Genomic DNA, 24,989 nt, shown 5'->3' on the forward strand with positions numbered 1-24,989 from the left:
TTTAAAGAAAAAAGGGATGCAAGTATTTTTCGAGCGCCTTTGTGTTATCAATAGTATTTATATGCCATAATGTTGCTTAATAGCCACCTTATAGGAAAGAAAGAGCTTATAAGAGGGGAAATGTGAAAGTCTGCATCTACATGAACTGTTTGTTTTTGATTGAGCTGTGACAACTAGATGTCTGCAAAACAATTGCCTCTATATAAATTCTATTTACATCTTCATGTACCCTATCCTCATATATAGAGTAAATTGCCCGTTGTATGTGGCCAGTGTTCGTTGAGCTGCTAGCCTGCCCTGATAAATAGTCAGTGTTCTGCTACTGAAGCGGATAGAACTTCATCCCAGTGGTTGTAACATAATGGCAGGAGCAGCCAGCCATATAGTACATGTCCACTAGATGGCGATGCAGGACATTGGAATTAGGCTAATTTGATATAATTGACGTTGGTAAAACACACAATTGCAATGAAACATGCTATCCACCATAGAAATAACATGAATTAATGCAGATGCAATCATGATGGTATAGTACTTAATTTAAAGGAAGGTATAGGATAGGGAAATGTGTGAAAGGGAAGCCATAACAGTCTGTCTTGAATGTGATATACTCGAGAGTAATTTGGAAAGAGCAAGTTACGGTCACATGGTAAGTGGTGATGGCTATATTTCATTAGATTACACATGTATCTTGTTAATATAGCCCATGTCATGTCTTTTTAGCCAGTCTGTGTGTGTGCTGGGGAAAAAGAAGGTAGAACATGCGCAGATGCGATATAACGACATTCTGCCACATTCACAAATATTTACTCTTTGTTGATTTTAGCATGTAGCTAAGCAAAAGTTATTATTTTCTGTTATCAGCCACTTAGACTCACAGAGACATGCCCTTCAATAGATATGCAGAAGGAAGTGTGGTATGACTCCAGGAATACTTGCCCACAACCAGCTCCTTTCTAAAATAATAAGTTCTAAAAACAAGAGATTTATTTAGACTTATGTTATGGATTAAATAAAAAATGGATTATGTTAATCAGACATGTAGCTATGGCTTTGGGTTTAGTAGAGAAGAGAGTGATGGATGTATTCTGCTCATTGCAGAGATATTATCAAGGAAGAAAAATACACTTGAATCTAATTATTTATTTTAAGTAGTTAGTAATCCATCTTTTCTCCCAGTGTGTGGGAGATGTTTAAAATCAACAATCAAGTTTTCAACTTCACATTTCCTCTTTGAAGCATAATAAATATTGAGGGCCAAAAGTAATGAGGCAGCAGTTTTGGCACAACAGTGTGTCCTGAGGTTTCAAGAGGGGATTTCAGGCTGAAGCCCTTTGTCAAGTATCAGGAAATTGAAACATAACATACTCCAACTAAACAGACTTAAATGTCTTAATGTCCCCCCACCCCAGGAGTGTTATTAGACATTAATCTAGTATTTAATGTATCTAAATGAAGACTGAGATATTGAATTTCTAGATTTATGTTAATAAGTTAATGACAGTATTACAATGTACAGTATCTGTATTCAATAATAGTTCATTCTTATTACTTTTTAACAATAAGTCCAGATTTGCTTTTTTTTTTTTAGTGGTGGTGCAATTTTGGCTGGGATTTATCTAGTGCTATAAATAAATGTGTCAAATACTTGTGGTTTGTATTATGTTAAGACCAGTTTTAGGTAAAGGATGCCTAACCTAAATTTTGCTACTGCCATGAGAGGGACAGGTTACTTCGGGTAGCATTCTCTAGGGTCCAGCAATGCAGGCACTGCTAGATATTCACGTAACGGACCCCAAAACTAAAAAGTAAAAAATGTTTCTTAATTTTTTTCATGTTTTTGGCCAGGTTGTGTTCATTTAACCCTGACTGTAACCCAATGTTGGAATATTGTCTCAGTAGGTACTTGGGCAAGGGAAGGTTCTGACCGCTACCTGCCAATCTGTGTCTCTCTCCTTTACTCTTGGAGATAGGACTGGATTTGCTGAGAGGAGAAGCCCATACATAACGAGTGGCAGGTTTGCAGGGATGGGAGACCGACCATTGTTTCATCAACATTGCTGTACTTTTATTTATCTATGCCAACCAGTATTACAAAAAAAAAATCAATATTTTTTAATGATAAAATACAAATATTTTAGACCTATTTAACATGTTTGCGGTTTGGGCCTGGGTAACTTTGAGGGGTGTTCAACAAAGACTGCTGAAGGTAAAAAGAGGAAAAAAATGTAAAAATTACAGTAGTGAACAACAGTAGTGAATAAAACAAAACTGAGTCTTAACAGACAGACAAAGATGTAAGAGGGCACAAGCTTAGAATTACTACTTCCTCCCCCCAGCCTCCTCAAAGTATTATATACTGCTGTAAGGCTGGTGGTCCTTTTTGTTTTTGTGTCTCTCAATCCCTAGCAAACTGTAATACTTTCATCAGTTATTTTATATTGCGCTACTAATTTCGCAGCACTGTACAGAGAACTCACTCACATCAGTCCCTGCCCCATTGGGGCTTACAGTCTAAATTCCCTAACATACACACAGACAGAGAGAAGGATCAATTTGATAGCAGCCAATTAACCTACCACTATGTTTTTGGAGTGTGGAAGGAAACCAGAGCACCCGGAGGAAACCCACTCGAACACTTTAACAGTATTTGATTCGCAAACACATGGTTAAAATATCTTTGACCCTCCTCTCCATATATAAATACTTACAGGTGATGGGAAGAAATGGGAAAACATGCTTACTGTTAAGGAACATAGAGAGTCTGGCCGGTCTTATAAAGGGTGAATAGATGAATCCTTGGACCACAAACACAAAAGGAGCTCTTCTCGTTAATCATTTTATCTGTACATTGTAAGGGGCATCACCAGTGCCGATAGCAAAATTTGGGTAGCGTCTGGTCATGACGGACCGTCCTCTTGAGGTCCGCCTCTGCTTTAATAAGGCTGGGGGTCAGCATTGCTATGCCCCCTCATGTCCAGGGCCTGTATTGGCTGCAACCCCTGCAGTCCACCATTGGGTATGTCTAAAAAATACTATGGGTGTTTTGTTTTTTTGTTGTTTTGTTTTGTTTTTTCGCTTTTCTTTAAAAAATAAATAAATTGGCTTATCTTGTGTACAGCAATCCTCTAAGGCTGGGTGCACACTACAGTGTTTTCAGCCAATTATCAGGCCTGTTATCCGATAAACGACCGTTCAGCCCAATATCACATTTAGTGTGTACACTTACACGATGAACGACAGTCGTTCCAAAGCACGATCATATTTTGATTGTTCAGCAGAGCTATAACTCTCATCCAGCTATGCAATAACGTCCTTCCAATTCTGCAGTGTGTATGTACTCACAATCCTGATCTTCATAGAGTTTACAGAGTCACGATTTTTTTCAGTCGACGATTATGACAGATCTGAGGGTAAATATTTGAAAACATGTATAGTGTGTACAATGAATCCGCATGCTGATCAGGACCTTTTTTTTTTTTTTTTTTTCAAAATCGTTGTAGATAACACATTGGCTGGAAAATTTTGTAGAGTGTGACACTGATACCCTTAACTTTTGGTTGGTTGGCAGAGACCTTAAGGCTCATTCACAAATGCACTGGCAACTCACATTAATTCATAAGAGATGCATTGTGCAGGCTGCTCTCTAAATGTACATATTAGAATGCAGCGGTGGAATCTGCAAGATACCATTTATCCTATATTTGATCCACTTTTCAGACTGTCTGAAAAACCTATTCACAGCAGGTAGGTGTGAACAAGCCCTTAATGTGCTATTTAGTCCCACAAACCTCCACCCTGAAGTACAATTGGTTTAAATAGTATAATTGTGGTTGGATACAGAAAAGGTCAGGAGACCAGAAGAAGCTGTAGTTAGGTCAGATTCCTGTGACATTCTCGGTGTATGTCACTTGGTAATGCTCTCTAATATGTCATCTCGTGGAACCTTTAAATACAATATTTCTTTTTATACCTCTCCATTCTTTTAAGGTTTCTTAGGAGCCCGGGACGTCCAGACAAAATATATGTTTGGAAATCTTTGCTCAGACAGAAGTTTCTCAGTGTCTCTGGACAGGAATTCTGTGCAGTTATAGATGGCTTATTATAAATCACAAACGGACTGGATGCCAGTCAAACATTTTTTTATTTTTTATAATGTTCTTTTTCCTATTTTAGATTGGATTATTTTATACATAACATGATCTTTGAATTTTTGGGCAAAATCAATTTTATAGCAATATACAATTTAAAATAGATAGAATTTGCTAGCATGCAGTTCTCCATAAATTAATCTGTAAATTTGCACTGATAGCTCCACCTATTGCTTTATAAAGCTCTCCATTAGCACTATATCTTATGGGAGTGTAGCAATGATATTTTACCTTCTATTTAGAGCAAGTCATTTAGTTGCTTCCACTCATTATTATATACAGATATGCAAGTGACTTAAGTTTTCTGCACAAGATAATGTGTATATACGTGTGTGTGTGTATATACGTGTGTGTGTGTATTTATTTATATAGATGGTTTTGGAGCACCACTTAACAGGAAAAATATATAGTCTGTACTTTCTATTTATGACCAAGCAAATAATATAAATTATATATAATTTTTTTGCCTGGTCATAAATAGAAAACACAGACTATATATTTTCCCTGTTAAGTGGTGCTCCAAAACCATTTTGCTGTATGAATAAAGAACTTAATTGAATACCAAATATATTTGTATAGCTCCCACCACCATTACCTTTATCCATTTATAAATGGGATTAACTGGGGGATATTAAATTAACTGATATTCTGTCAAACATCGCAACTGCGCAAATTTTCAGGTACTACGGTACCTCAACATCGAGGATTTCTTCTTACACCTCTATGGGACGTGAGGAGAAATTTGCGATGTTATATCGCAGTGGTGTGCCTTTGCGACCACTCCAGAAGCACTCCATGGCTATTTGAATACCCCCCATAATGTGTGGCTTGTGGTGTGGTATGGTATGCTGATTTGTGTCCTAAAGTCTGTCACATTCTGTTCAAACAAAAGTGCTGTTGCCTCTGGTTCACTTTTTGAAATGCATCGTAACTTTGGTGCCAGACAGGCACTCTGCTAGCTTCCAAATAGCTCATGCCTGTAGGGTTTGTTTGTTTGTTTGTTCAACCTGTCTTTATTGCGAAAGGAGTTATACGACATGTGTACAAGACTTACAACAAAATATGGTAGAACATTCCTCACATTTTTTCACATAAAACAAAACTGAAGGGGAGGGGAGGTGAATCCTATGGGCATGTACTATCTTAGAAACATTGCTGCCAAGGGAAATTGAGACTTAAGTTCTGTCTGCGTTACTAGTAGTCAGTACAGTAGCATCGTTCAGTGGCATACGGTCAGCCGCCGGGACAGAGGAGTGAGGCAGGTTCACAAATACTTAGAGAACTTCAGTTTGCCATTAGGGAGCTATTTGAAGAAGATTCCTTAAATCTCAACTCAAAACTAGATCGCTGTAAATTCGGCATAGGGATGCTGGCTTGACATGGAGGTATCATCCATAGACATGTAGAAATCAATTTTGGTCAGCTGCTCCCTCAAAGTAGGAAGAGACTTGGATCTCCAGTGTACAGGGATGATGGTTATCGCAGCATTGATTAAGTGATGAAATAGAGACTTTTTATACTGGGATATCGGGAGGTCTGATAGTTTGAAAAGCCATAGATCAGGGCCATCTGGTAGAGGTCCACCTAATATCTCCATTGTGAGCTCTCTGACCTTAAGACAGAAGGGGGATAATCTGGGCAGCTCCACCATATGTGTAATGGGGATCCAATGACAAAGGCACATCTCCAGCAAGAACTGGAAACACCTAGGTGCATCTTGCACAGTTGGGAGGGACACCTGTACCACCTGGAAAGAATCTTGAACCATCTTTCAATCAGGGAGAGGCTTGCGGAGCAGGCCATGCTGAATTGGAAAACTTTGGGCCAAATTTATTCCATATCTTATTCTAGTCTCTCTAATCCACTGTCTCATGATTTGGTATAACTTGATAATGAGCTATATAAGTTTGCAATCAATAATTAATAAATAGGGGAGATCGTGTGTTTGGGTTTCCTGAGAATTATGATCCTCAAAGGCATCCAGCTTCCGTCCCACCCCGTAAGAATGATCTTATCCCGGATATAGTGCCTGTAAATAGAGCCAGAGTTCCAAAGAGGGATCGTTTGGTTTCTTCTGGAGTTCAGAGAAGGCACAAATCTTTCTATTCTCAACCAGCTGGGGTTACACCTGGCCATCCAGCTACAATTGATAGGCTGTAGCCCTGGTGGGAAGTCTGGCTTGTGCGCCAGTGGGATGAGAGGAGACAACGGGGAAGAAATGTTTACATACATCCTCAACCTAGACCAGCATTGGAGGGTAGGACCAATCGTGGGGTGAGATATGCAGAGTAATTTGGGGAGCCACGGAAAGAGGCCGGGAGGAACCTTGAGAGCATGACCCTCAATCCTCAATCGTGATCCATTGTTTGGAATCTATGACACAGGTCCAGTCCATAATTCTAGTAGGCAGTACTACCTGGTGATAAATAGAAAATAGCGGGAGTTGAAGTCCCCCTTGGAGTTTCCTCTTGTAGAGAACATCTTGAGGAATCGTAGGAGTTTTACCTGCCCAAAAGTAATCATGAACCAATGATTGTAGGTCAGTGGCCTACATGGTTTTTGTAGCATCACAGTATTGCACACACACAGTGTTATAAGCACTGTATTTCAATTGAGGGGCCTTTTTTTATTGAACACTTTGGACACTTGTCCACAATGCTGCTGTCAACATCTTAAACAGCCTTTTACTGATTAAGATGTTAGGGTGACATCCTCTTTGTTTGACTTGATGATTATCAATATACAGCACTGTATATTTACAGCAGTCTCATATTGGGTCCCTGGGAAATGCTTTGCTTGTTTTTTCTTCCATTTTTTTCTCTTTAATCAGACCATGTAATGAGCTATTGTTTCACTGCAGAGTTTTCAGGGAATGATTGGCAGAAGTGCCCTCCCGTCCTTCCCAATTCACTTGTTTTCCACTACGGCATCACAATGTCCATTCACTATTCGCTGCCTGATCTCCCAGCCAGGCACCAACTTCCAGCGTTCATTTTTCTCACGCTTTGTAAATGCAGATCATATTCTAGTGGCAAACGTGAAGTTATTGTTAGATTATCTTGTGATGGAGGAAGAAAAACATGCATATTTATATGCATTCACAGCTTATCTTTCTCTTCGTTCCTGTGACCAGATCCTTTTTGTTTCATGCGCTCCCTCTGGGGGAGTCTCTTCTGTCTTTGCTTCAAAGCCAGAACCAGGCTAGTGGAATGTTCTACATTACTTCTCGTGGCGCCTCCTTTATGCTGGGAATATATACTGTATTATGGTGTGTGACCACGCACAGATATACAGTATACATAGAGGTTTGGTTTAACCTGCTGCCCAGGTTGGGAAGTGTCCTCTTCTACTGATTTAAAGTATTCACACATAATGAAATCTGTAGCAAATGCCTGATATCTCCATGAGGTTTTCCACTGCTGCCTTTTACAAACCTTTTATTTTAGTCTTTGTATATGCAATCTCCCAATGATTCTGTGTGGGTGTCTGGACACTGAATAGCCATAATAATAATAATAACAACTATATATAATAACTTTATATAAAAACTGCCCTTCCCATGTAATTGACTGTCTGATAGTAATATATGCTGGCAGACGGGTAAAAAGAAAAGGTAAAGTGCATCAAGAACAGTAAGGCTCCCAGTCCTCATGAACAACACTGCCTTGGGTGTATAGATATTAACAAAGTAATATCCAGCCAATGGTGTCCCTGTACTCAAAAACAGTCCATGATGGAGAGGGCTGGCATAGACTATGTGGCTGTGCCGGCTGGTGTGCCCACTGGTGTGGCTGTGCCGGCTGGTGTGCCAACTGTTGTGGCTGTGCCAGGTGGTGTGCCAACTGTTGTGGCTGTGCCGGCTGGTGTGCCCACTGTCGTGGCTGTGCCGGCTGGTGGGCCCACTGTCGTGGCTGTGCCGGCTGGTGTGCCGGATAAGTAAAATATAAATATAACAATACCCTGCACTCAGTTGCACAGAAATAAAAGTGAAATTTCAAATATCTCAAGTTCTGTCAATGCATAGTAATAGTGAGATATATATTTGACATATGAATGTTACACACATGATTCTCTTATATAAAAGAGCTAATAAAATGTTAGTGGTCAGGCACGCACATTAATTCTCAAGTAACCCAAAGTAAGCCTAATCCCAAAACCATTTGGGAAAGATAAAATCTGACCATTTCTATTTAAATATTGCAGTCAGAGGACCCAATGCAGCCAGCGCTCATTTCCTAAAAATATGCTTATCCTACTAAGGGGGTAGAGGAAGTAACAAAGTGTTTCAGTCAGACGTGTGGTGTCAGTGCTGTAATTGTTATTATAATGCTCTTGTCCATGAGTTATGAGGCAGTCCGGATGGTTCAGTGCATGGGAATGCGGGGCATGTGTGTACAGATCCTTCCCACTACCTCAGCTGTTAACCTCCTCTTGGGCAAAAAATAGAGCAGCCCCCTCCTGGGACAGAGGCCAGAGACTCTGTGTTTACAAGGGGTGTGATTTGGGAGAAGCCACTATTTGTGTGAGGAGCAAAGCCTCTGAAAGAGGGGGGGGGGGGGGGCAGTGCTCTGTTCAGGAGGAGGGGACATAACCTCACAAAGAATGAGCTAAGTGTCACACATAGGAGGAAGCAGGCAGAGAGATGATTTGGATATGACTGCCTCTGCTCCCCTGTCCTAGGGCAGGAAAGGGGCACCCATCTTTGGGGCAGATGGCTGTTGGCATTTTGTTTTCAGTGCCCAAACATGTGCTGACTCTGCCGTATTCCAGTGCGGGCTCCTAGGAATCACCAGGAAGCCTGGGGGGAGGCAGGATGACACCCTGGTTTAGCTGTTCTTCCAAGCACAAGGTGAGTTCTAGCTATGTATGTACTGATGTGTTAGTGTGTTGTGTGAAACTTCTCACAATAACACAGATTGTTTGTCTTCCATTCTGGGACACTTAGCAACTCAATATTTTGTTTGTTTGTGTATTTTAAAAATAAATCTAAACTAGGTTTTGTGTATTAAATTACTATAGTTTATGTATCATTTTACTGTGCTGCATCTAGCTTAAATGGATAAGGGAAAAGCTGACCTATCTGAGTATAATTTCCTAAATCCATCAGGCTTTCTTTCATACTTTATTTAAATGGTTGTATTCACCCCGACCTATTTAATGTTATTGTTTACTATTTTTTTTTATTTTTTTTTGTAAATGTTAATTAATATTTAATTCCACCACCCTGCACATGCTATCCTCACCTTGTCCTACCACAACAAGGGTCCTGTGTATACCTGTTGTGTGCATTTTACAGTCATGCACCTGCTATGTCCATTTCACCGTCATAGACCTGATGATGAGGTACACGTCTGCTGTGTATGAATCTTTTGCTATAGTGCCTTTGTGTAGATTTCATCATTTTACACCTGTCTACTGTATTACTATAACTGAATCCTATCTGAAAGATTTCACACGTGCACTTTTTTTTTGTAGACTGTGTAAACAGCAGTGTTTATTATTATTATTATTATTATTAACCTTTTATATAGTGCCTGTGCTTTGCCAAGAATGTTTTTGATCATCAGTCTCTGCCTCTTAGTCTTATTTCTTTAATACACACAATATCCCCCGGCCCTGTCCACAGCATCACACAGCCCCAGTTTTCGGCCAGACTATTTAGGCACAAAAAGTTGAGCTTTGGGGCTGCCCGAATGTGGGGTGTGGGGAAGTTTATTAGCTCCAGGTGGTCATGGAAATTTACACAAAGCTGTAAGTACACAAACATCTAAAACTGGGAATTTTGATAAAACTTACAAAACTGTCTACAGGAACTCCTCAGACCTGAGACTTTCAGTCACTATCACAATAAATGATTACTGTGGACATTTTTGTTTTCCTTACTGTATATATAAATTACAAAATGTACAACTATTCTAAAAACTGGTCTGCGCTAATATCAGTATTTGTGGTTTGATATTATGCAAATATGTTATAGGTTTTTAGTAAGATACAGCTATATCCAAATCCCAATTCCTGCACTTTTAGCCAGGAGGACACAAAATGCCATTGCTCTAGCTCCTCCTGCTTCATTTTCATATACATAAGGTTTTGTTAAGTGTCAGTCATTTGTAAAAAGTTGTGAAATCTCACAGAATCCTAAAATAGGTGTATCTCTATTTTATCTGGACTTACACAACCTCACATGATTATATTCCTGTCATGGGATTTAGAAGATGATTGTCGTTAATGATTCATTAGATTGGTAACGTCGAATAGCTGGTGTAGTGCTGTTTAGTCATCCATTTTCCACAGCGCCGTATTACAGACTTATTATGTTGTCTCTAAGGCCGTTGTAATGTTGTGTGAGGTGATGTGTTTGGATTTAAGGTAGTGGAAAGTGGGTCAGTCTGTGTACTTTATGGGTACACTTTTAATGCAAACTTCCAGCAAGTATATTTCTTGGGCGCATTGTCTACCTTGCTTCTGGGATTTGTCCAGCCTGGTCATCGATGAGGCATGATATAGTGTGTTCCTAATAGAAAGGAGCGTTAGCATGAATTTTGGCTTGGCTCACAAAATAGCTGCCTCCACTGGGCCTCATTTCTGAAGTGCACTCAATTTCAAAACTCCTTGGTTTTCAACTGTGGTGTCTGGTTGTTCCGCCAATTGCACCATTAGAGAGAGAAGCCTGCGCAAGCTAGAAGGTGCGCTGAGAGGCGCAGAGAGCTCCAGAGTCGCACAGTGCAAAAATGTAAACATCGCCTCAGAATCCACCCTCATACCACCTTAGGGCCATCCCTTCCGATAAAGAAAACTATTCTGTTCTTTCTCATTTTATGGCTTGAATTATTAATAAGGGAAAATTGTTTTTATTACGTGTGACAGTCTTGTATGTGCAAAGGTTTTTTGTTGGATTTTGAGGAGAACACCTAGAAATAGTACTGAGACCTGAGCTGGTTTAAAAAAAAAAAAAAATGCAATTGCCTTTTGCAGAGAATGATCACTGAGATGAGGGGACAGAGAGGGTGAATTGTTAGAGTTCTATCCTGCTGTGCGGAGTGGTGCATGGTAGCAACCAATCTGTAAAAGGACATTATTTGTACTGCTCGCAAAACTAGACACACTGGAGCACCTCCTCTCTGTAGTCTGCAGGGATCCTCCTCACTCTGCCCAGCTCGTTCTCACGATCTGTGCAAACTTGCAGCTATAAACTTCTGAGAAAATCTAGGCACACTTGTACAAATCGAAGTGCACAAAGGGGCAAAAGCGGATTTTGTATGTGTTTTTTTTTTTTTTTGCAAATTTCATGAATGAAATTCACTGTATGTACAGCAACAATTTACATTGCAGAAAAGTGCAAGTTTCTGAGTGTACTTGTCAAGGGGGGGAAAGAACTTTGTTCGAGAGGACAAACCACTTATTTTCTGACATAGTCTTGTTGTTAATAATCATTTTTCCTTATTGCCAAACAGTAGTCCATGGAGTCTTGAATTCCTTTCTTGGCGTCAGTTGTTAGTTGCCAGATTATCGCACATATCGGTTACCCTGTTGGTAACGGCTGTATTATTGCCCTTCCTTTTGCCATCACTAAAATTGTTTTCTTTCCTTTTCCAGCAAACTGCGGACTGGAGCAAATACGATGAACGTTTGATGAGAGGGGCAGAGAGGGGAGATGTAGAGAAGATTTCAGCCACTCTCCACAAGAAGGGTGTGAATCCCAGCAGACTGGACTTGGAGGGACGCTCAGCGTGAGTTCCACCATGTAGTGACCCCAGGGTTGCAGTGAGGGCAGGATATGAATAGAAATGTCACCACAGGATGGTTTCGTAATGAACAGAGACATGAGACAAGCATTATAACTTTATACAACGATGAGCTATGAGTTACAGCTAAAGCGATCACAAGTCTCTGATTAGATGAACATACAGTGAAATCACACTACGTAGCAGTCATACTTTCCTGCCAGACATAGACAGAAGGATGTTATGTGCACAGTCGCTCTTATTGAAGATAACCACCAAACACACAACCTCTCTACAGCTCACTTATGTAGCATTACCATTCGGTGCTCTGGGAGTTATGGAATCTGGAATCACATGAAGACATGGGTGAATATTACTTGTTTTATAGACCAAATCCTATGATCATTCAGATTCCATCTTCCTGCATCGAATTGTAAAACTCTACAGCAAATATTTTGTGTTCTCTGAGCACGTCAGTGTTTTGTTTTTCCCCTCTCTGAACATCTTCGCCATTTATGGAGAAATGAATATCTGGCAGTGGCAGCAGGAGGTGAAGGGACCATAAATCTCCAATTATCTAACCCGTTAGCAAAAACTATAAATATTGTCCCACACCAGGATTATTCTTCTTTATACATCCAGACTGTGTGATGTGGTGCTGCCCTGCCCCCCTGGTTATGGGCAGGTGTGGTGGATACAAGCCAGGTTCCCATATGTCGAGTTTCTGTTTATTTGTATGAATGATTTAGAAGGCAGAGGAGGGGTTTTTCTAAACCATATTTCATACGGACACCCACAATATATTAGTCATTTATATGTCATCAACACATGGGATGGTCCAGCCCATAAACCTTTTGTTTATTTTGAAGGAAGCCTAGTAAAGCACAACAAAGCTGAAGTCAACTCTCTAATTATGGGTTGTCTTGTTTACTAGCTTCCTGGAGTGAAGTCACTGATTATTTTTTTTTGTTTTATATATATATATATATATATTTTATTTTTTTATATTCAGATTCCATGTTGTTGCTTCTAAGGGTCACCTGGATTGTCTGAATGCCATCCTATTACATGGGGTGGATCTCACAGCCCCCGATGCTGCTGGTATGTTGACGGGTTGGGTGAACGGATTATGGGGAATGGAACGGTATATGGGGCTGATATTGAGTTGGTCGCAAAAAATGGTTTGTAAATTACTCTTAGAGAGAAACGCACACAAAAATAGCGTATTTCCTCCCAAATGCAGAGCTGTTCACAGCGATCTCAATACACGTCCGGCTCCACGTAGGCAGTATATATGTGCCTGGTTTACGTCATCATTATCAGACTGCATTTGTACTTATCCTCTATCAGATGCAAAAGATACATCTCCTAATAGGCATATATACATATTTCTCCATGATCCACATATGCCTGAACATGCTCTTGCTGTACTCCGCCTGTGTTTGCGCTCCCCTTTCCTCCACAGTTACATCTCGCTAGTTGTAAGGAGTCGCTAAATACATGCAAGTCTACCTTGTCACGTATGCTTCCGTTATCCTTGTGGGCAAGTGTAGTGCAAGTTTCAGCAATTTATGCTACGCAAGCTGGCGTACGTTCAACTCTGCATCGGGCCCTATGTACTTATTTCCCCTCACACATTTACTCCCACCCAGTTTCTGCACAAACTATCACCCACTGCAATCATATGGTTACATATCATTTTATTTGACCACTTACTCTTTCAGCGAGTTGGTTGCTGGTGCCAGTGGTGCTTAGCACAGTGTCAGCCAGAATGCACATCCATTTCTTGTGAAATTACATTGGAATCTAATGTCTTAGATCAGGCCTGGCCAACCTGTGGCTCGCCAGATGTTGTGAAACTACAAGCCCCAGCATGCTTTGCTAGTAGATAGCCAGCCGATAGCTGTCAGGGCATGCTGAAACTTGTAGTTTCACAGCACATGGAGAGCCACGGGTTGGCCAGATCTGTCTTAGATCATATAACTGCTTCACTTAAATGGTCCCGATTTGCACAGATATTTTTAAGACAAGAGTAAATCCAAATAAATATCAAGCAACGAACATTGTCAAATTGTCAATGTCCCTGCATGTGTTTAAAGATGTCAACATCAAGATGGGTTTGACTTTACAAAATGTAAATGTGTGTTTTCTTGTGTCAGGGAGAAACGCGTTGCATCTGTCAGCGAAATATGGTCACTCCCTGTGTCTGCAGAAGCTTCTGCAGGTAGGTAGCGCCATCAAGGTGTGTGTATCTTGGATCTGAAAATCAAATTTTAAGCAATAAAATAACAGGATGTGTTTTTGGTTCATTTTGACTTAAAAAAGAGAATTTGGTTATTTAGAATGCTTATAATGCTTATATTTTATATGCTAGCTTTCTTTAACAATGTGATATTTGTAGGTATATTGTTATAAAGTCATTAGGGATCACCTACTATCATTTCATTTAGGTGCAAAATTTGCCCTAAACCATAGCACAGTTAATAAAAGAATGCTATTGTAGGGAAAACAATAAGGGCACTTATGAAATTGCAGCTGTCTTTTGCCTGTGTTTCAGTACTTCTGTACTTGACCAGAATTTTAACAACATCATGAGCTATACCAAATGTTACAACACAAGAAAACAGTCAACTATTCTTTAAACTTAAACATAGTCAACTATGTTGTCTATAGGTCTCCTTTAAAACAAGGCTACTCCCATTGCTGTGAGTTTAATTATGTAACAGTAAATGGTGTGAAAGTACAACCGTCATCATTTATTTATATAGCGCGTTGTCAACAGTGTCAAATGCAGCATGAAAATCCAGGAGAATTAGAAGAGAGAATGTCCTTTAGTTTTAGCTGTGATGTAATCATTGACAATCTTGGTCAGCGCAGTCTCTGTGGAGTGTTGAGAGCGAAAGCCTGACTGAAGAGAATCCAATAGGTTGTTTGCTGTAAGAAAATGTGTGTAGGCAATTCTCTCGAGGAGTTTGGAGAGGCATGGTAGCTAAATGATGGGGCGGTAATTTGAGAGAGTGTTTGGGTCAGAATTTTGTTTTTTCACAATAGGAGTAATCAATGCATGCTTGAATAGTAATGGAAAGATACCAGTAGAGAGATTACAGATTTTAGTTAGAGGTGGAATGAACACAGGAGACAATGACCTACCAATTTGAGAGGGTTTGGGATCAAGGACAGGAGGTAGAGTAGGAAAATAAGAAGAGATTAAATCCTTCATTTGTCGTATCAAATGAAGAGAGGGTGTCGGAGGATGCTGGGACGGAATTGAGCTGATTGCTTGTTGAGGGAGATGATACAATTTCAAGTCTGTTCTTATTAATCTAGTCCTTGAAATAGGAAGCAAGATCCTGGGCACTGATGGTAGTCCGGGGGGGGGGGGTTTAGATGAGATTCAAATGTGTTAAAAAGTCGTTTGGGGTTAGAAGCCTAAGCATAGATAAGAGATTGGAAGTATGTTTGTTTGTTTTGCAGCGTCCAGTGCATTTCGATAAGAGCGGTAGATAACAGTATATGCGCTGAAATCATTAGAGGTACAAGATTTACGCCAGTGACGTTCAGCTTTACAAGAGTTTTTGTAGATTTCGTGTTACTTTAGTGTGCTACGGTTGACAACGAAGTCTACGCTGAATATGAAGAGTCGCTGGAGCCACTTGATCAAGGACAGTAGCTATGGTTTGGTGAAAGTAAGGAACTGCCCTATCAGGGGAGGAGAATGTAGAAATTCGGGGAGAGAAGGTGTTGAAGAGAGGTGAAAAACGTTGAAAATCAATAAAGATAATATTCCTGCTGGTACGAGGAGACTTGGGAGAGTTTGACATCAGAGAGGTTAAAGAACTGGGAGTGAGAGAGTAGCTAATAAGGTGACGATCCGAAACTGAGCATAGTCTAGAGAAAACAAGATCATGACACTGGCCATCCCGATGAGTAGTGGATTCAATCCACTGGGAGAGGTCAAGTGAGGAGGTTAGAGAGATTAGTTTTGAAGCAGCATTGAAATGTGGATTAGCAATAGGGATGTTGAAAACACTCATGATGATGGTGAGGATGTCAGAGGATAAGAAGTGAGGGAGCCATGCAGAGAAGTGTTAAAGAAATGGTTGGGTCGATAGAACACAGCAACGCGCATATAGAATGGGTTAAAAATCTGAATAGCTTGTACTTCAAAAGATGTGAACGTGAGTGATGGGAGATTTGGACTGTGCACCATGCACTGTGGGGAGAGAAATAGCCCAACCCCCCCTCCTTGTATGCCTCCCGGTCTGGGACTGTGGGTGACATGGAGACCACCAGTGTCTGATTGCGTGAGACATGTTTCTGTTAGTGTCATAAGGTTGAGGTTGTTTGAGAGGAAGAGATCATGGATGGAGGTAAGTTTGTTACAAACAGAGCGTGCTTTCCAAAGGGCACATTTAAATTCCTTTGGAAGAGAGGGGAGACAGGTGATGCGTTTGAGGTTTGCTGGATTTCTGTAGTGTTCAGATGTGTGTGGGAGAAGTGAGGGGGACCTGGATTAGATGATATATCACCAGCTAATAGAAGCAGGGAGGAAGAAAGATAGGAAAGATGATTGTAAGATGTGCGTCCTTTTAGTTTCTGCTGACAGGGTGAGGCTGTTATAACTATTGAATTTAAATAGGACAATAGTTACGGAGTGTTAACTAGAGGTGAGTGAAGTAATGAAGGGGCAATGTGGACAGAGGTGTGTGTTGCAGGAAGGGTAAAGGATGTTATAGTCCTAAAGATAATGCCTTGACAGGAAAGTAAGAAAAATAATTTGGCAAATATTGGGATTTAAGAGTAAAATAGCAACAAATGAGGGAATTAAAAGAATTACCTAGTTGCAATGTCCTGTGTAATCAGAGAAGTAGCAGAGTGAGGCTGCAGCACATTTAGATTATTTCTAGATGTCTTCAATTGTTATTCAGTGTTTGTTCAACTGTCTTGTTTAACTGTATTTTTTAAACACTTTGTGAGGGAAAAACACTTAGTGCAGAAAACACACATCTGACCCCCTACAGCTAGGAGTTGTTTGTTTTTTGTTTTTTTACCCAGAATGCTTGTGACTTAGCGTTTTTGAGGTTCTGTGTGATCCCAGTCTTTCCCACACACCTTCCTCATAAACTCGTGTAGCAGTGCTCCTCACAGTGACCATAGTGGGAAGCACTTGGTGATCATGTCTGTGTATATGACGTTACAAAACAGACAATTATTTCCTTTACTTTTTTTTTTGGGAGCTCCCTGCGTCTCCGGAATAAATGTTTGCTGTTTCTGCATTAACTATTAATATTTTATGGAGATCTTCCTCGGATCAAAACATTCTAATACTTGTCATAAAAGACTTGTCAATGAACATCTCATGTTTTTATTTTCAGTTTAACTGCCCGACAGAGAATGTGGATCTACAGGGCAGGACGGCACTACATGATGCAGGTGAGAAAGCCGCTTTCCTAGCATGTAACAAATAAAGTACTGATCCAGAGACGTCTAGTACTTTGTTGTTTTCTGTTTGATTTTAACTTGCTGTCTGCTTAGTCTCCCACTCTTGAACTTATGTCCAACTCTCTTTCTCTTGCACAGCCATGTCTGACTGCTGCTCCAGTGTGCAGCTTCTGTGTGATCACGGGGCGTCCGTAAATGCCAGAGACTTGGTGAGAATTCCAGAGAATCACATTTCCTTCACCCACGCCCTGTTCGCTTCCTAAGCATTCTCTACCCATTGCCACCACCAGGCTGATCTATATCAGGTCTGAAATCCGCTTGTGCTGAAGAGCGACTTACCCTCCTCTCTCTCCTCTACTTTCTCCTAAGGATGGAAGGACCCCACTCTCCCTGGCCACACAGATGTGTCGCCCAGCTATATGTCAGCTTCTGATAGACAAAGGTGCAGATATCAATGCCCGAGACAAGCAAAATAAGTAAGTGCTGGGCAAAAGTATTCACTGTGGACTTTATACTAGTATGGGACTTTCTATATTATTTGATACTATGACTGTGAACTGTTATCCGCATATGCAGTAAATGCTATTTATGTTACACAGGACGGCTCTGATGCTGGGCTGCGAGTACGGATGCAAGGAGACTGTGGAAGTCCTGCTTAGAGCCGGTGCTGACGTTGGAATGGTTGACACATTGGGACATGACTGTGCCTATTATAGCAGAATCGGAGATAACCTTGACATCCTGTCCCTGGTCAGGACAGCCGCTGAGAGCTCGCCGCGAGGTGACCCGCTTTATCTGTATAGTGACTGTGATAGTTGCACAGTGGATACATCCTGATAATAATGGTGCTAACCTGTCTTGTATCTTCCTACAGGGACGGAGCCTGTAAGGAGCATGGTGTCTCTACGCTCAGTGAGTTTGGGTCTGACATTTGTCATTTAGAAATGCGCTCACCTTTTCAGTAATATGTATTTATAGCTACCAGGTTCCTGGAAATGTGCTGTGGACAATGGCAGAAGAGAGGCTAATGTTGAGCTTAGATTATGTGGATAACCTTATTTAGTCAGAACATCTAGTATAAGCACTACAGGCTGATTGGGTACAAGGATAAGATCAGGGGTGGGGTGGCGGTCAGAGTTAGCCACTAGTTAGTCATTTTACATACATTTCGACTTGAACAGGACTAAATAAAGTTGTCCAAAATTGTCTTTCAGCCATAAATAGTCCCTGGGATAACTGTATCGGGATATTAGAGATAAATAGCCATCATAGAAGTGAGTCCATATGGACATTTTTGGGGTTTTGGCTTTCCCATGACAAGCATCTATTTCTACGTAGCACCACATAACATGATGCTATGTATATAGCTTTCCCTGCCCAGCCTGCGGTTTATTGTCCGTCACCCAGCCCTTGCCTGACCGTTGTAGTTACACCCTGCATACCAGTCTCACCACAATTAGTTTGTATTGTTAAAATTCCATTCCTTTGTTTGCTAATGTCAACTTATATATATAACCTACCTACTCCTCCCCCCCAACCTGCATGGTGACTTCATTAACCCATTTTTTTCCCTTAGTGAGGATGTGACAGCAGGTTAGTTAGATGCTAGTTATGGGAGCTCCTTAGCTTATACTACTTATACTGCATATAGTAATCTTCATTGTATGCAGGTAACACTACCTCATACTCGGCTATATGTTTTACTTCCATACAGAAATGGGCAAAGCATAGTTCAAAGGAGGAGACGTACGCGAAGTCTAAGGACCAGACGCAGGTGTGTGTTTACATACAGGAGGGATCGTGGTTGTGTCACACCTGTGCTCACACTCGGAATTCTCTTGTCCACGTTACCTTTAGGACTTGGAAGCGGAAAATGAAGATCTACGGGAGAGACTGCGGAAAGTACAGCACGAGCAACGCAGCCTGCTGGACAAAGTGGGGGGCTTACAGCTGCAACTCAACCAGGTGGATGCAGTGTGTAGACGTATAGTTAGAGATATGAATAAAGCCCTTCAATATGCAATTATAGTTCATATGCTGGCATGTCAGACATTCAATATTTATAGCTCAACAAATTGTCTGTTTCTACATTGATTTGGATGTATTTAGGATGAAAGGGAGATCGCCAACCCATCATTTGTTCTACGTGTTTTCACGATGTTTGATAACTTTATTTTAATTATTAGTAAACATTGATTTTGTGCTACGCAAAATGAGGAACTAAGAACTTGTCCTCCTTTCGGTAAAAATAACAAACGGGAAAAAAATCCCTGACTGTGTACAGAATACAGGAAATAACCTATTTCTGCAGCCTTACAAAATCGGGGTGTGGTAGGCTATGTCTTTGTATGGGGGGAACTAGGTGGGGTTTCCAGAATGGCCTCTGTGTTAGCTGCTGTGAGTAGTACAGAGTGGGATGATTCTGGTGTATCAGATGGAGACTTACACTGAGTTCATATTGCAGGAACAGATGATGACAGATGACCTGGAGAATGAGGTAAAATATAATCTCTGGTGTGTAGTGTACATCTGTGTTTTTATGTGGGACTCCCGCAAACATTTACATTTTCTTTTTTCTATTTTTCCTTTTTTTTTTTTTCACTTCCCTCTATTGTTCAATCACAGAAGGAGGAGCTGAAATCGTTGCTGGAAGCAAAAGAAAAAGAATTGGAAGAGAGTCTGAGGACTATGGAGAACCTGCGAGGAAAAGTGAGGTATTATGAGGTAAGAATGAGATATGGGGGCGAAAGGATGCAGAAATGTAGAGATTCGGGGGCGGGGAGTGGAATGGTGTAAGAAATGGAGAAGAAAGGGACTTATCTTGGTTTAGAAGTAGAGTAAAGGGCAAAATCACTTTAAAAATGAGCAATATTTTTCAGTGAGGTCTGAAAAGCTGTCACAATTGGATAATCTGTGGAAGTATTTTAATATAATTATGTTTTGTTTTATTTTATCTTCAAACTTTTTGACCTGAAGTGAGTTTAGTTTCCTGCTTATTGTATGTAAATGGTCTCACTCTGCTGATCACAGAATACAAGAATCATCTGGGGCAATCTGTATCCCATTCTGATCTGGGACCTCCTGTGTCTTGGAGCAGAATTGGTCGTGTACGGAACGTTTTTAGTAGCAGCAGTGAGCATGCGCAAGATTCTGATGTAAGGATTGCGTGGTTAATAGTGAGCTTGCGTCAATAAGATGGCATTGAACGCAAGGGACTGTTGGGTGGTTGCAAGTCTTAAAATCATGTGGTTAGTTTATTCATATCACATTGCTTTAAAAGTATATTGAGTATTCTGCCTTATCCAAATAGTCTCCTTCTGTGGAGCTTCTTGGTGGGAATTGGCTTTCTTTTCTGTCTGCTCCATTTACCCCATAGCTAGTATCTAGTAATAATTGAAGACTAGGATTTTGATCTTGTTCGTAAGGTTTAATTATATTTAGTTTATTTTTTTTAAACACTCAATGTTTAACTAACTAGGGAACTTAATCCCATGTTTGTCATACTTGGCAAGATAAGATGATCTAAGGTTGGAATCTAAAACTTGTTCTCTATTTACTGGATTTTGTGAGAATTGATTTTGCTAAACTCTCCTAAAATTAATATTACATGACGATTTGTTGGATTGCCCTTTATTTATATTTCTGTATATTTATACATTTTTTTTTATTTAATTTTTTTTCAATAAAAAGTTATTGCAAAAAAAAAAAAAAGTATATTGAGGCACTTTTTTACCAGGGTCTGAGCATCCTTCTCATCCAGGGTGTCTCCATGTTTTGATGTGGGTGGGGCTAGAACACTCTCTAACCAATAGGAGCATTGCAATGTTCACAGCAGTAGTAAATGTGTGAGCTCATCTGGTGGGGGGTAGCGACTGCATGTGACAGGGCAATGGAGAGTGGGCAGGTCAATGGCGTCACAGAAGGTACAGACTGGGAGTTGGATAGTGGATGGCGCAGGGTTCCCCGACAGCACAGAGTAGTAATATAAGACTCTTGTCAAACTAGTGCAGGAACGTGTCGTGTAAAACACCTCAAATCATGAATCTGACCAGTTCGTCTTTTTAAATACAGAGCTGCATATATGACCAGCAAAAAACAGAATCTGGTTACAGACAAACACAGTGTGTAGTATATACAAAAGGCAATTTCTTGCTGATTCAGGCTTACAATATCTTATCAGAACCATTAACTGCAAACGATAGCATAACTTTATCCACTGCACACCAGGGTAAATCTGTGTCACACTTTGTTTTCAAACAGAAGAATCACTCCGCTCCAAGCAGCCCATTTAGTACTGGTGAGTATGAGTCTATGTATGCCACAATACTGACATTACAGCAGTTGTTAGGAGAATTCTGAGTCTATATTTTGCTTCTAGGTAAAGAAGACATTGTAATGAAGCAAAATCTTGTTCTTAGTGTCGATCCACAGGTACGGGGTGTGGGAGGAAAGGAATGTGCCATAGCTGCAAGTGTTTTTGTTGTGTCTGTTCTGCTGTATGTGGCGCCCTCAAGTGGTAATTTTGGACGTAAAACTCGGTTTTGCAATCGAGTTTCCAAATTGTTGTAGGGAAAGCTTCATTTGAAACTTTTATACTTGAGTATTTTCGTCTTTCATTTCAGATGCCATTTCTATTTATCTTTCAAGTTGAATCTGTTTTGATTTACAGTTGTTTTAGACCTGTAGTTACCTTTTGTACTTTTGAGTATGATGATTGTGTAGTTTTATTCTTTCTACCTCTCCCTACAGCTTGCAGCTAACCTGCCGGCCAGGTCTCAGCTGCGTCCTTTGGAGCTTCCTGGGGAGAACGCTGATCAGCGGCAAGAGATGGAAGCAGTTCGCAGGTACTATGAGGTGGCCAGGGAAGAAGCTCTGAGGCTTCAGCAGGAGCTGTCCAGGAGATCTTCTGAGTGTTTGGCACTGGTCTCTGAGAGAGATCGGAGCAAACTGGAGTCAGACCAGCAGATCAGACAGCTGGAAGAAGCTCTGCGCGATGTGCAGAAACGCATGCTAGACTCGGAGGGTAAAGTGAAGCAGATGCAGTCACATTTCCTGGCACTCAAAGATCACCTGACACAGGAAGCGTTGAGCGGCAGCTCCCGTGCAGAGGATCTGCAGGAGCAACTGAGGGAGATAAAGGGGAAATATGAAGGAGCATCTGCCGAAGTTGGAAAGCTGCGTAACCAGCTGCGTCATAATGAGCTGCTGGTACAGGAACTGCGCAGAGAGGATGTACGTTTGCGCAAGGAGAGCCGTCGCATGCAGGATGAGCTAGCAGTGTGCGAGGAGGAGAAGGAGCGAGCAGAACGAAGGGCCCAGGAGACTGGAGAGCATCTGGCTCTCGCTGTCACAACAGAAAAGTTTGAGAACATGAGATGTCTTTTGACCAATCAGGTGAATGAGAAGTCGCGGAGTCTGGAAGAGGCAGAGCAGGCGTTGAGACGACTTAAGGATGAACTGGAAACTGCAGACAGAGAGAAGAAAAGGTCAGATGCAAAGTGGGACACACTTAAAAAGGAATTTGATGAAATTAAAGTAAAAAGCAGTATTCTTACTCGGGAAAAGGAGAAGCTGCAGGCGGAGAAAGTCCTGCTGCAGCGTCAGATTGAGGAGTTAAAGGGGCAGATGAGAAGTAGTCATGTCCCAGCACAGCTGCATGCAGAAACCAAGAGAGCCTGCGAGGAGACCATTGCTCAACTAAGCCAAAAATTAGCAGAGTCGGAGCAGAATCACAGGAAGGCTGAGCTGGAGCAGGGCAAGTTACTGGTGGAGAAGAAGACACTAAAGGAGGGTATGATGCTTCTCCAAGCATCCTCCACTCCTCGACAGGAGCATGAAAAAGATATTAAAGATATGCAGTTAAGGATCGTACAACTGGAGAAGCAGTTGGCAGATGTGTCGCAGAAATGTGAAGAGGAGGCAAACACAGCAAACTCTCTCCTATCAGAAAATGCCAGTCTGCGGGAAAACCACATACCGCTGACGACACATCTGCAAGCCTCTGCCGCACTGACCACAGAGTTGGAGAAAGCTAAAGCTGAGCTAGCCCTGATCAGGAAGCAACTGGAGAGTGAGACAAAAGACCTGACTGAGATACGGACAGAGCTGCAGAGAGAGGTTACTAAGCGAGCAGCCCTGCAAGCTCAGCTGGACAGGGAGATGGCGCTAAAATCAGAGTTGCAGACGCTGCTGAAGAGTGGGGTGGCAAAAGAGGCAGGCTTGCAAGAGAGGCTGAAGAGCGAGGCTGCAATAAATGCAGAGTTGCAACATCAAATAACTAAAGAAGCTACCACACATGTAGAATTGCAATCACAGTTGCAGAAATTGAGACAACAGATGTGTTCTGACTATGTGACGCAGAAGGAACATGAGGAGAAAGTGTCAGAGCTGCAGAAATGTGAAGAACAGATGAAACAAGAGTACATAAAGGCACATGCCAATTATCAGAGTGAAAAAGAGGAGGTGCAGAGACTACAGGCAGCTGTCAAAGAACAGAGAGCAGAACTAGACACACTACAACGCTGTATCACTGAAAAATATGCTCCGCTTGCCAGCATGGAAGAGAAGGAAAACAACTTCCAGGCAATACGGAAAGAAATGGAATCTGAGTTACAGAAACAGTGTCGTATAACTCAAGAGACACAAGACAGTCTTTTAAAGGAGCAGCAGGAAACTCTAAACCTTAAGGAAAAACTGGAGATTGCAGAGCATAGCCTTCTTGAAGAACACTCATCTCGAAAGCGGGAAGAGGGTTCAATGCTTAAAGAATTGGAGGAACTGCGCGGCTGCATGCAGAGGTTGCAGGTAGAGGCCAATGATAAACACCATGTGTTGCAGGAAGAGAATCTCCAGACCACTCAGAATTTGAAGGAACTGCAGGAATGTCTCAACAGTCAATACATCCCCATAGAAAATCACAATGAGTTGAAGACCACACTGAAGAACACTAAAGCTTCTTTAGAGGCTGAGCTGAAGGTCCAGGTTAATATGAGTGAGAAGATGCAGGAGAGTGTTCAGAACTTGCAACAGGAGCTGGAGAAGCAGAAAGGTTGTGCGGTCCTTAGCACACAGCATGCAGAGGAAAAGGATGCTTGGGAAAGAAGAGAGGCTGCTACACTAAAGATATTGAGGGAAAAAGAGGAGGCTTTGCATGTAGCGGAAAAGGAAATTCATAGACTCCGAGAGGAACTGAATAGGGCACAGGAAAATCTAGAGGAACTGCAGAGTATTGGAGAAAAGAAAAAATTAGACTTCAGTGCAGTACGGACGGCTCTAGAAGAGCGAGTGGCTCAGCTGGAGGAGACCAGCAATAGGTATTTAGAGGACAGCAAACAAGTGACACAAGACATGCAAGAGGCTCTGAAGCAAAGTGAGAAACTGAGGCAGAAGAGCAACAGTCAAGAACAAGAGATCACGCAACTCATGGGGAGGCATAAACAGTCGCTGTCTACCATAGAGGAACTGCAGGAAACTGTTCAGCGATCATCCAGAGACTTGGAAAGCAAAGAAAAGCAGGTGAGCTGAAAAATACAACTTTATATGCAGTAATAATAATAATAATCTTATGTCTTGTGCCGGTCTGAGCTAATATTTACCAGTTTGTGTTCTGCTATCGCTCCCGTTTTATTCACTAGGGCCTGGACACGCTTTTGTTATCAATCTTCACCTGTCA

At 41.3% G+C, this 24,989-nt stretch overlaps 1 protein-coding gene across 2 annotated transcripts in view; it reads left to right on the forward strand.

Annotated features, from left to right (window-relative positions):
- Nucleotides 1-24,989, forward strand: part of UACA (uveal autoantigen with coiled-coil domains and ankyrin repeats) — a 41,618-nt gene that overhangs the window by 13,552 nt on the left and 3,077 nt on the right. Inside the window, exons 1-16 of one of the 2 annotated variants that reach the window (XM_075207533.1) lie at nucleotides 8,749-9,000; nucleotides 11,748-11,881; nucleotides 12,888-12,976; nucleotides 14,035-14,099; nucleotides 17,251-17,308; nucleotides 17,456-17,526; nucleotides 17,687-17,793; nucleotides 17,917-18,098; nucleotides 18,192-18,229; nucleotides 19,032-19,091; nucleotides 19,175-19,282; nucleotides 19,782-19,814; nucleotides 19,943-20,041; nucleotides 21,578-21,614; nucleotides 21,696-21,748; nucleotides 22,067-24,832. In XM_075207533.1, the coding sequence (XP_075063634.1) occupies nucleotides 8,965-9,000; nucleotides 11,748-11,881; nucleotides 12,888-12,976; nucleotides 14,035-14,099; nucleotides 17,251-17,308; nucleotides 17,456-17,526; nucleotides 17,687-17,793; nucleotides 17,917-18,098; nucleotides 18,192-18,229; nucleotides 19,032-19,091; nucleotides 19,175-19,282; nucleotides 19,782-19,814; nucleotides 19,943-20,041; nucleotides 21,578-21,614; nucleotides 21,696-21,748; nucleotides 22,067-24,832 (3,936 nt within the window). In that variant the 5' untranslated portion in view covers nucleotides 8,749-8,964. Of the gene's footprint in view, nucleotides 1-8,748; nucleotides 9,001-11,747; nucleotides 11,882-12,887; nucleotides 12,977-14,034; nucleotides 14,100-17,250; nucleotides 17,309-17,455; nucleotides 17,527-17,686; nucleotides 17,794-17,916; nucleotides 18,099-18,191; nucleotides 18,230-19,031; nucleotides 19,092-19,174; nucleotides 19,283-19,781; nucleotides 19,815-19,942; nucleotides 20,042-21,577; nucleotides 21,615-21,695; nucleotides 21,749-22,066; nucleotides 24,833-24,989 lie in introns of those variants that run through there. The other variant, XM_075207532.1, reaches the window with a different exon arrangement.

Source organism: Mixophyes fleayi, chromosome 4 (genome assembly GCF_038048845.1).
Source record: "Mixophyes fleayi isolate aMixFle1 chromosome 4, aMixFle1.hap1, whole genome shotgun sequence".
In the NCBI taxonomy this organism is placed as follows: domain Eukaryota; kingdom Metazoa; phylum Chordata; class Amphibia; order Anura; family Limnodynastidae; genus Mixophyes; species Mixophyes fleayi.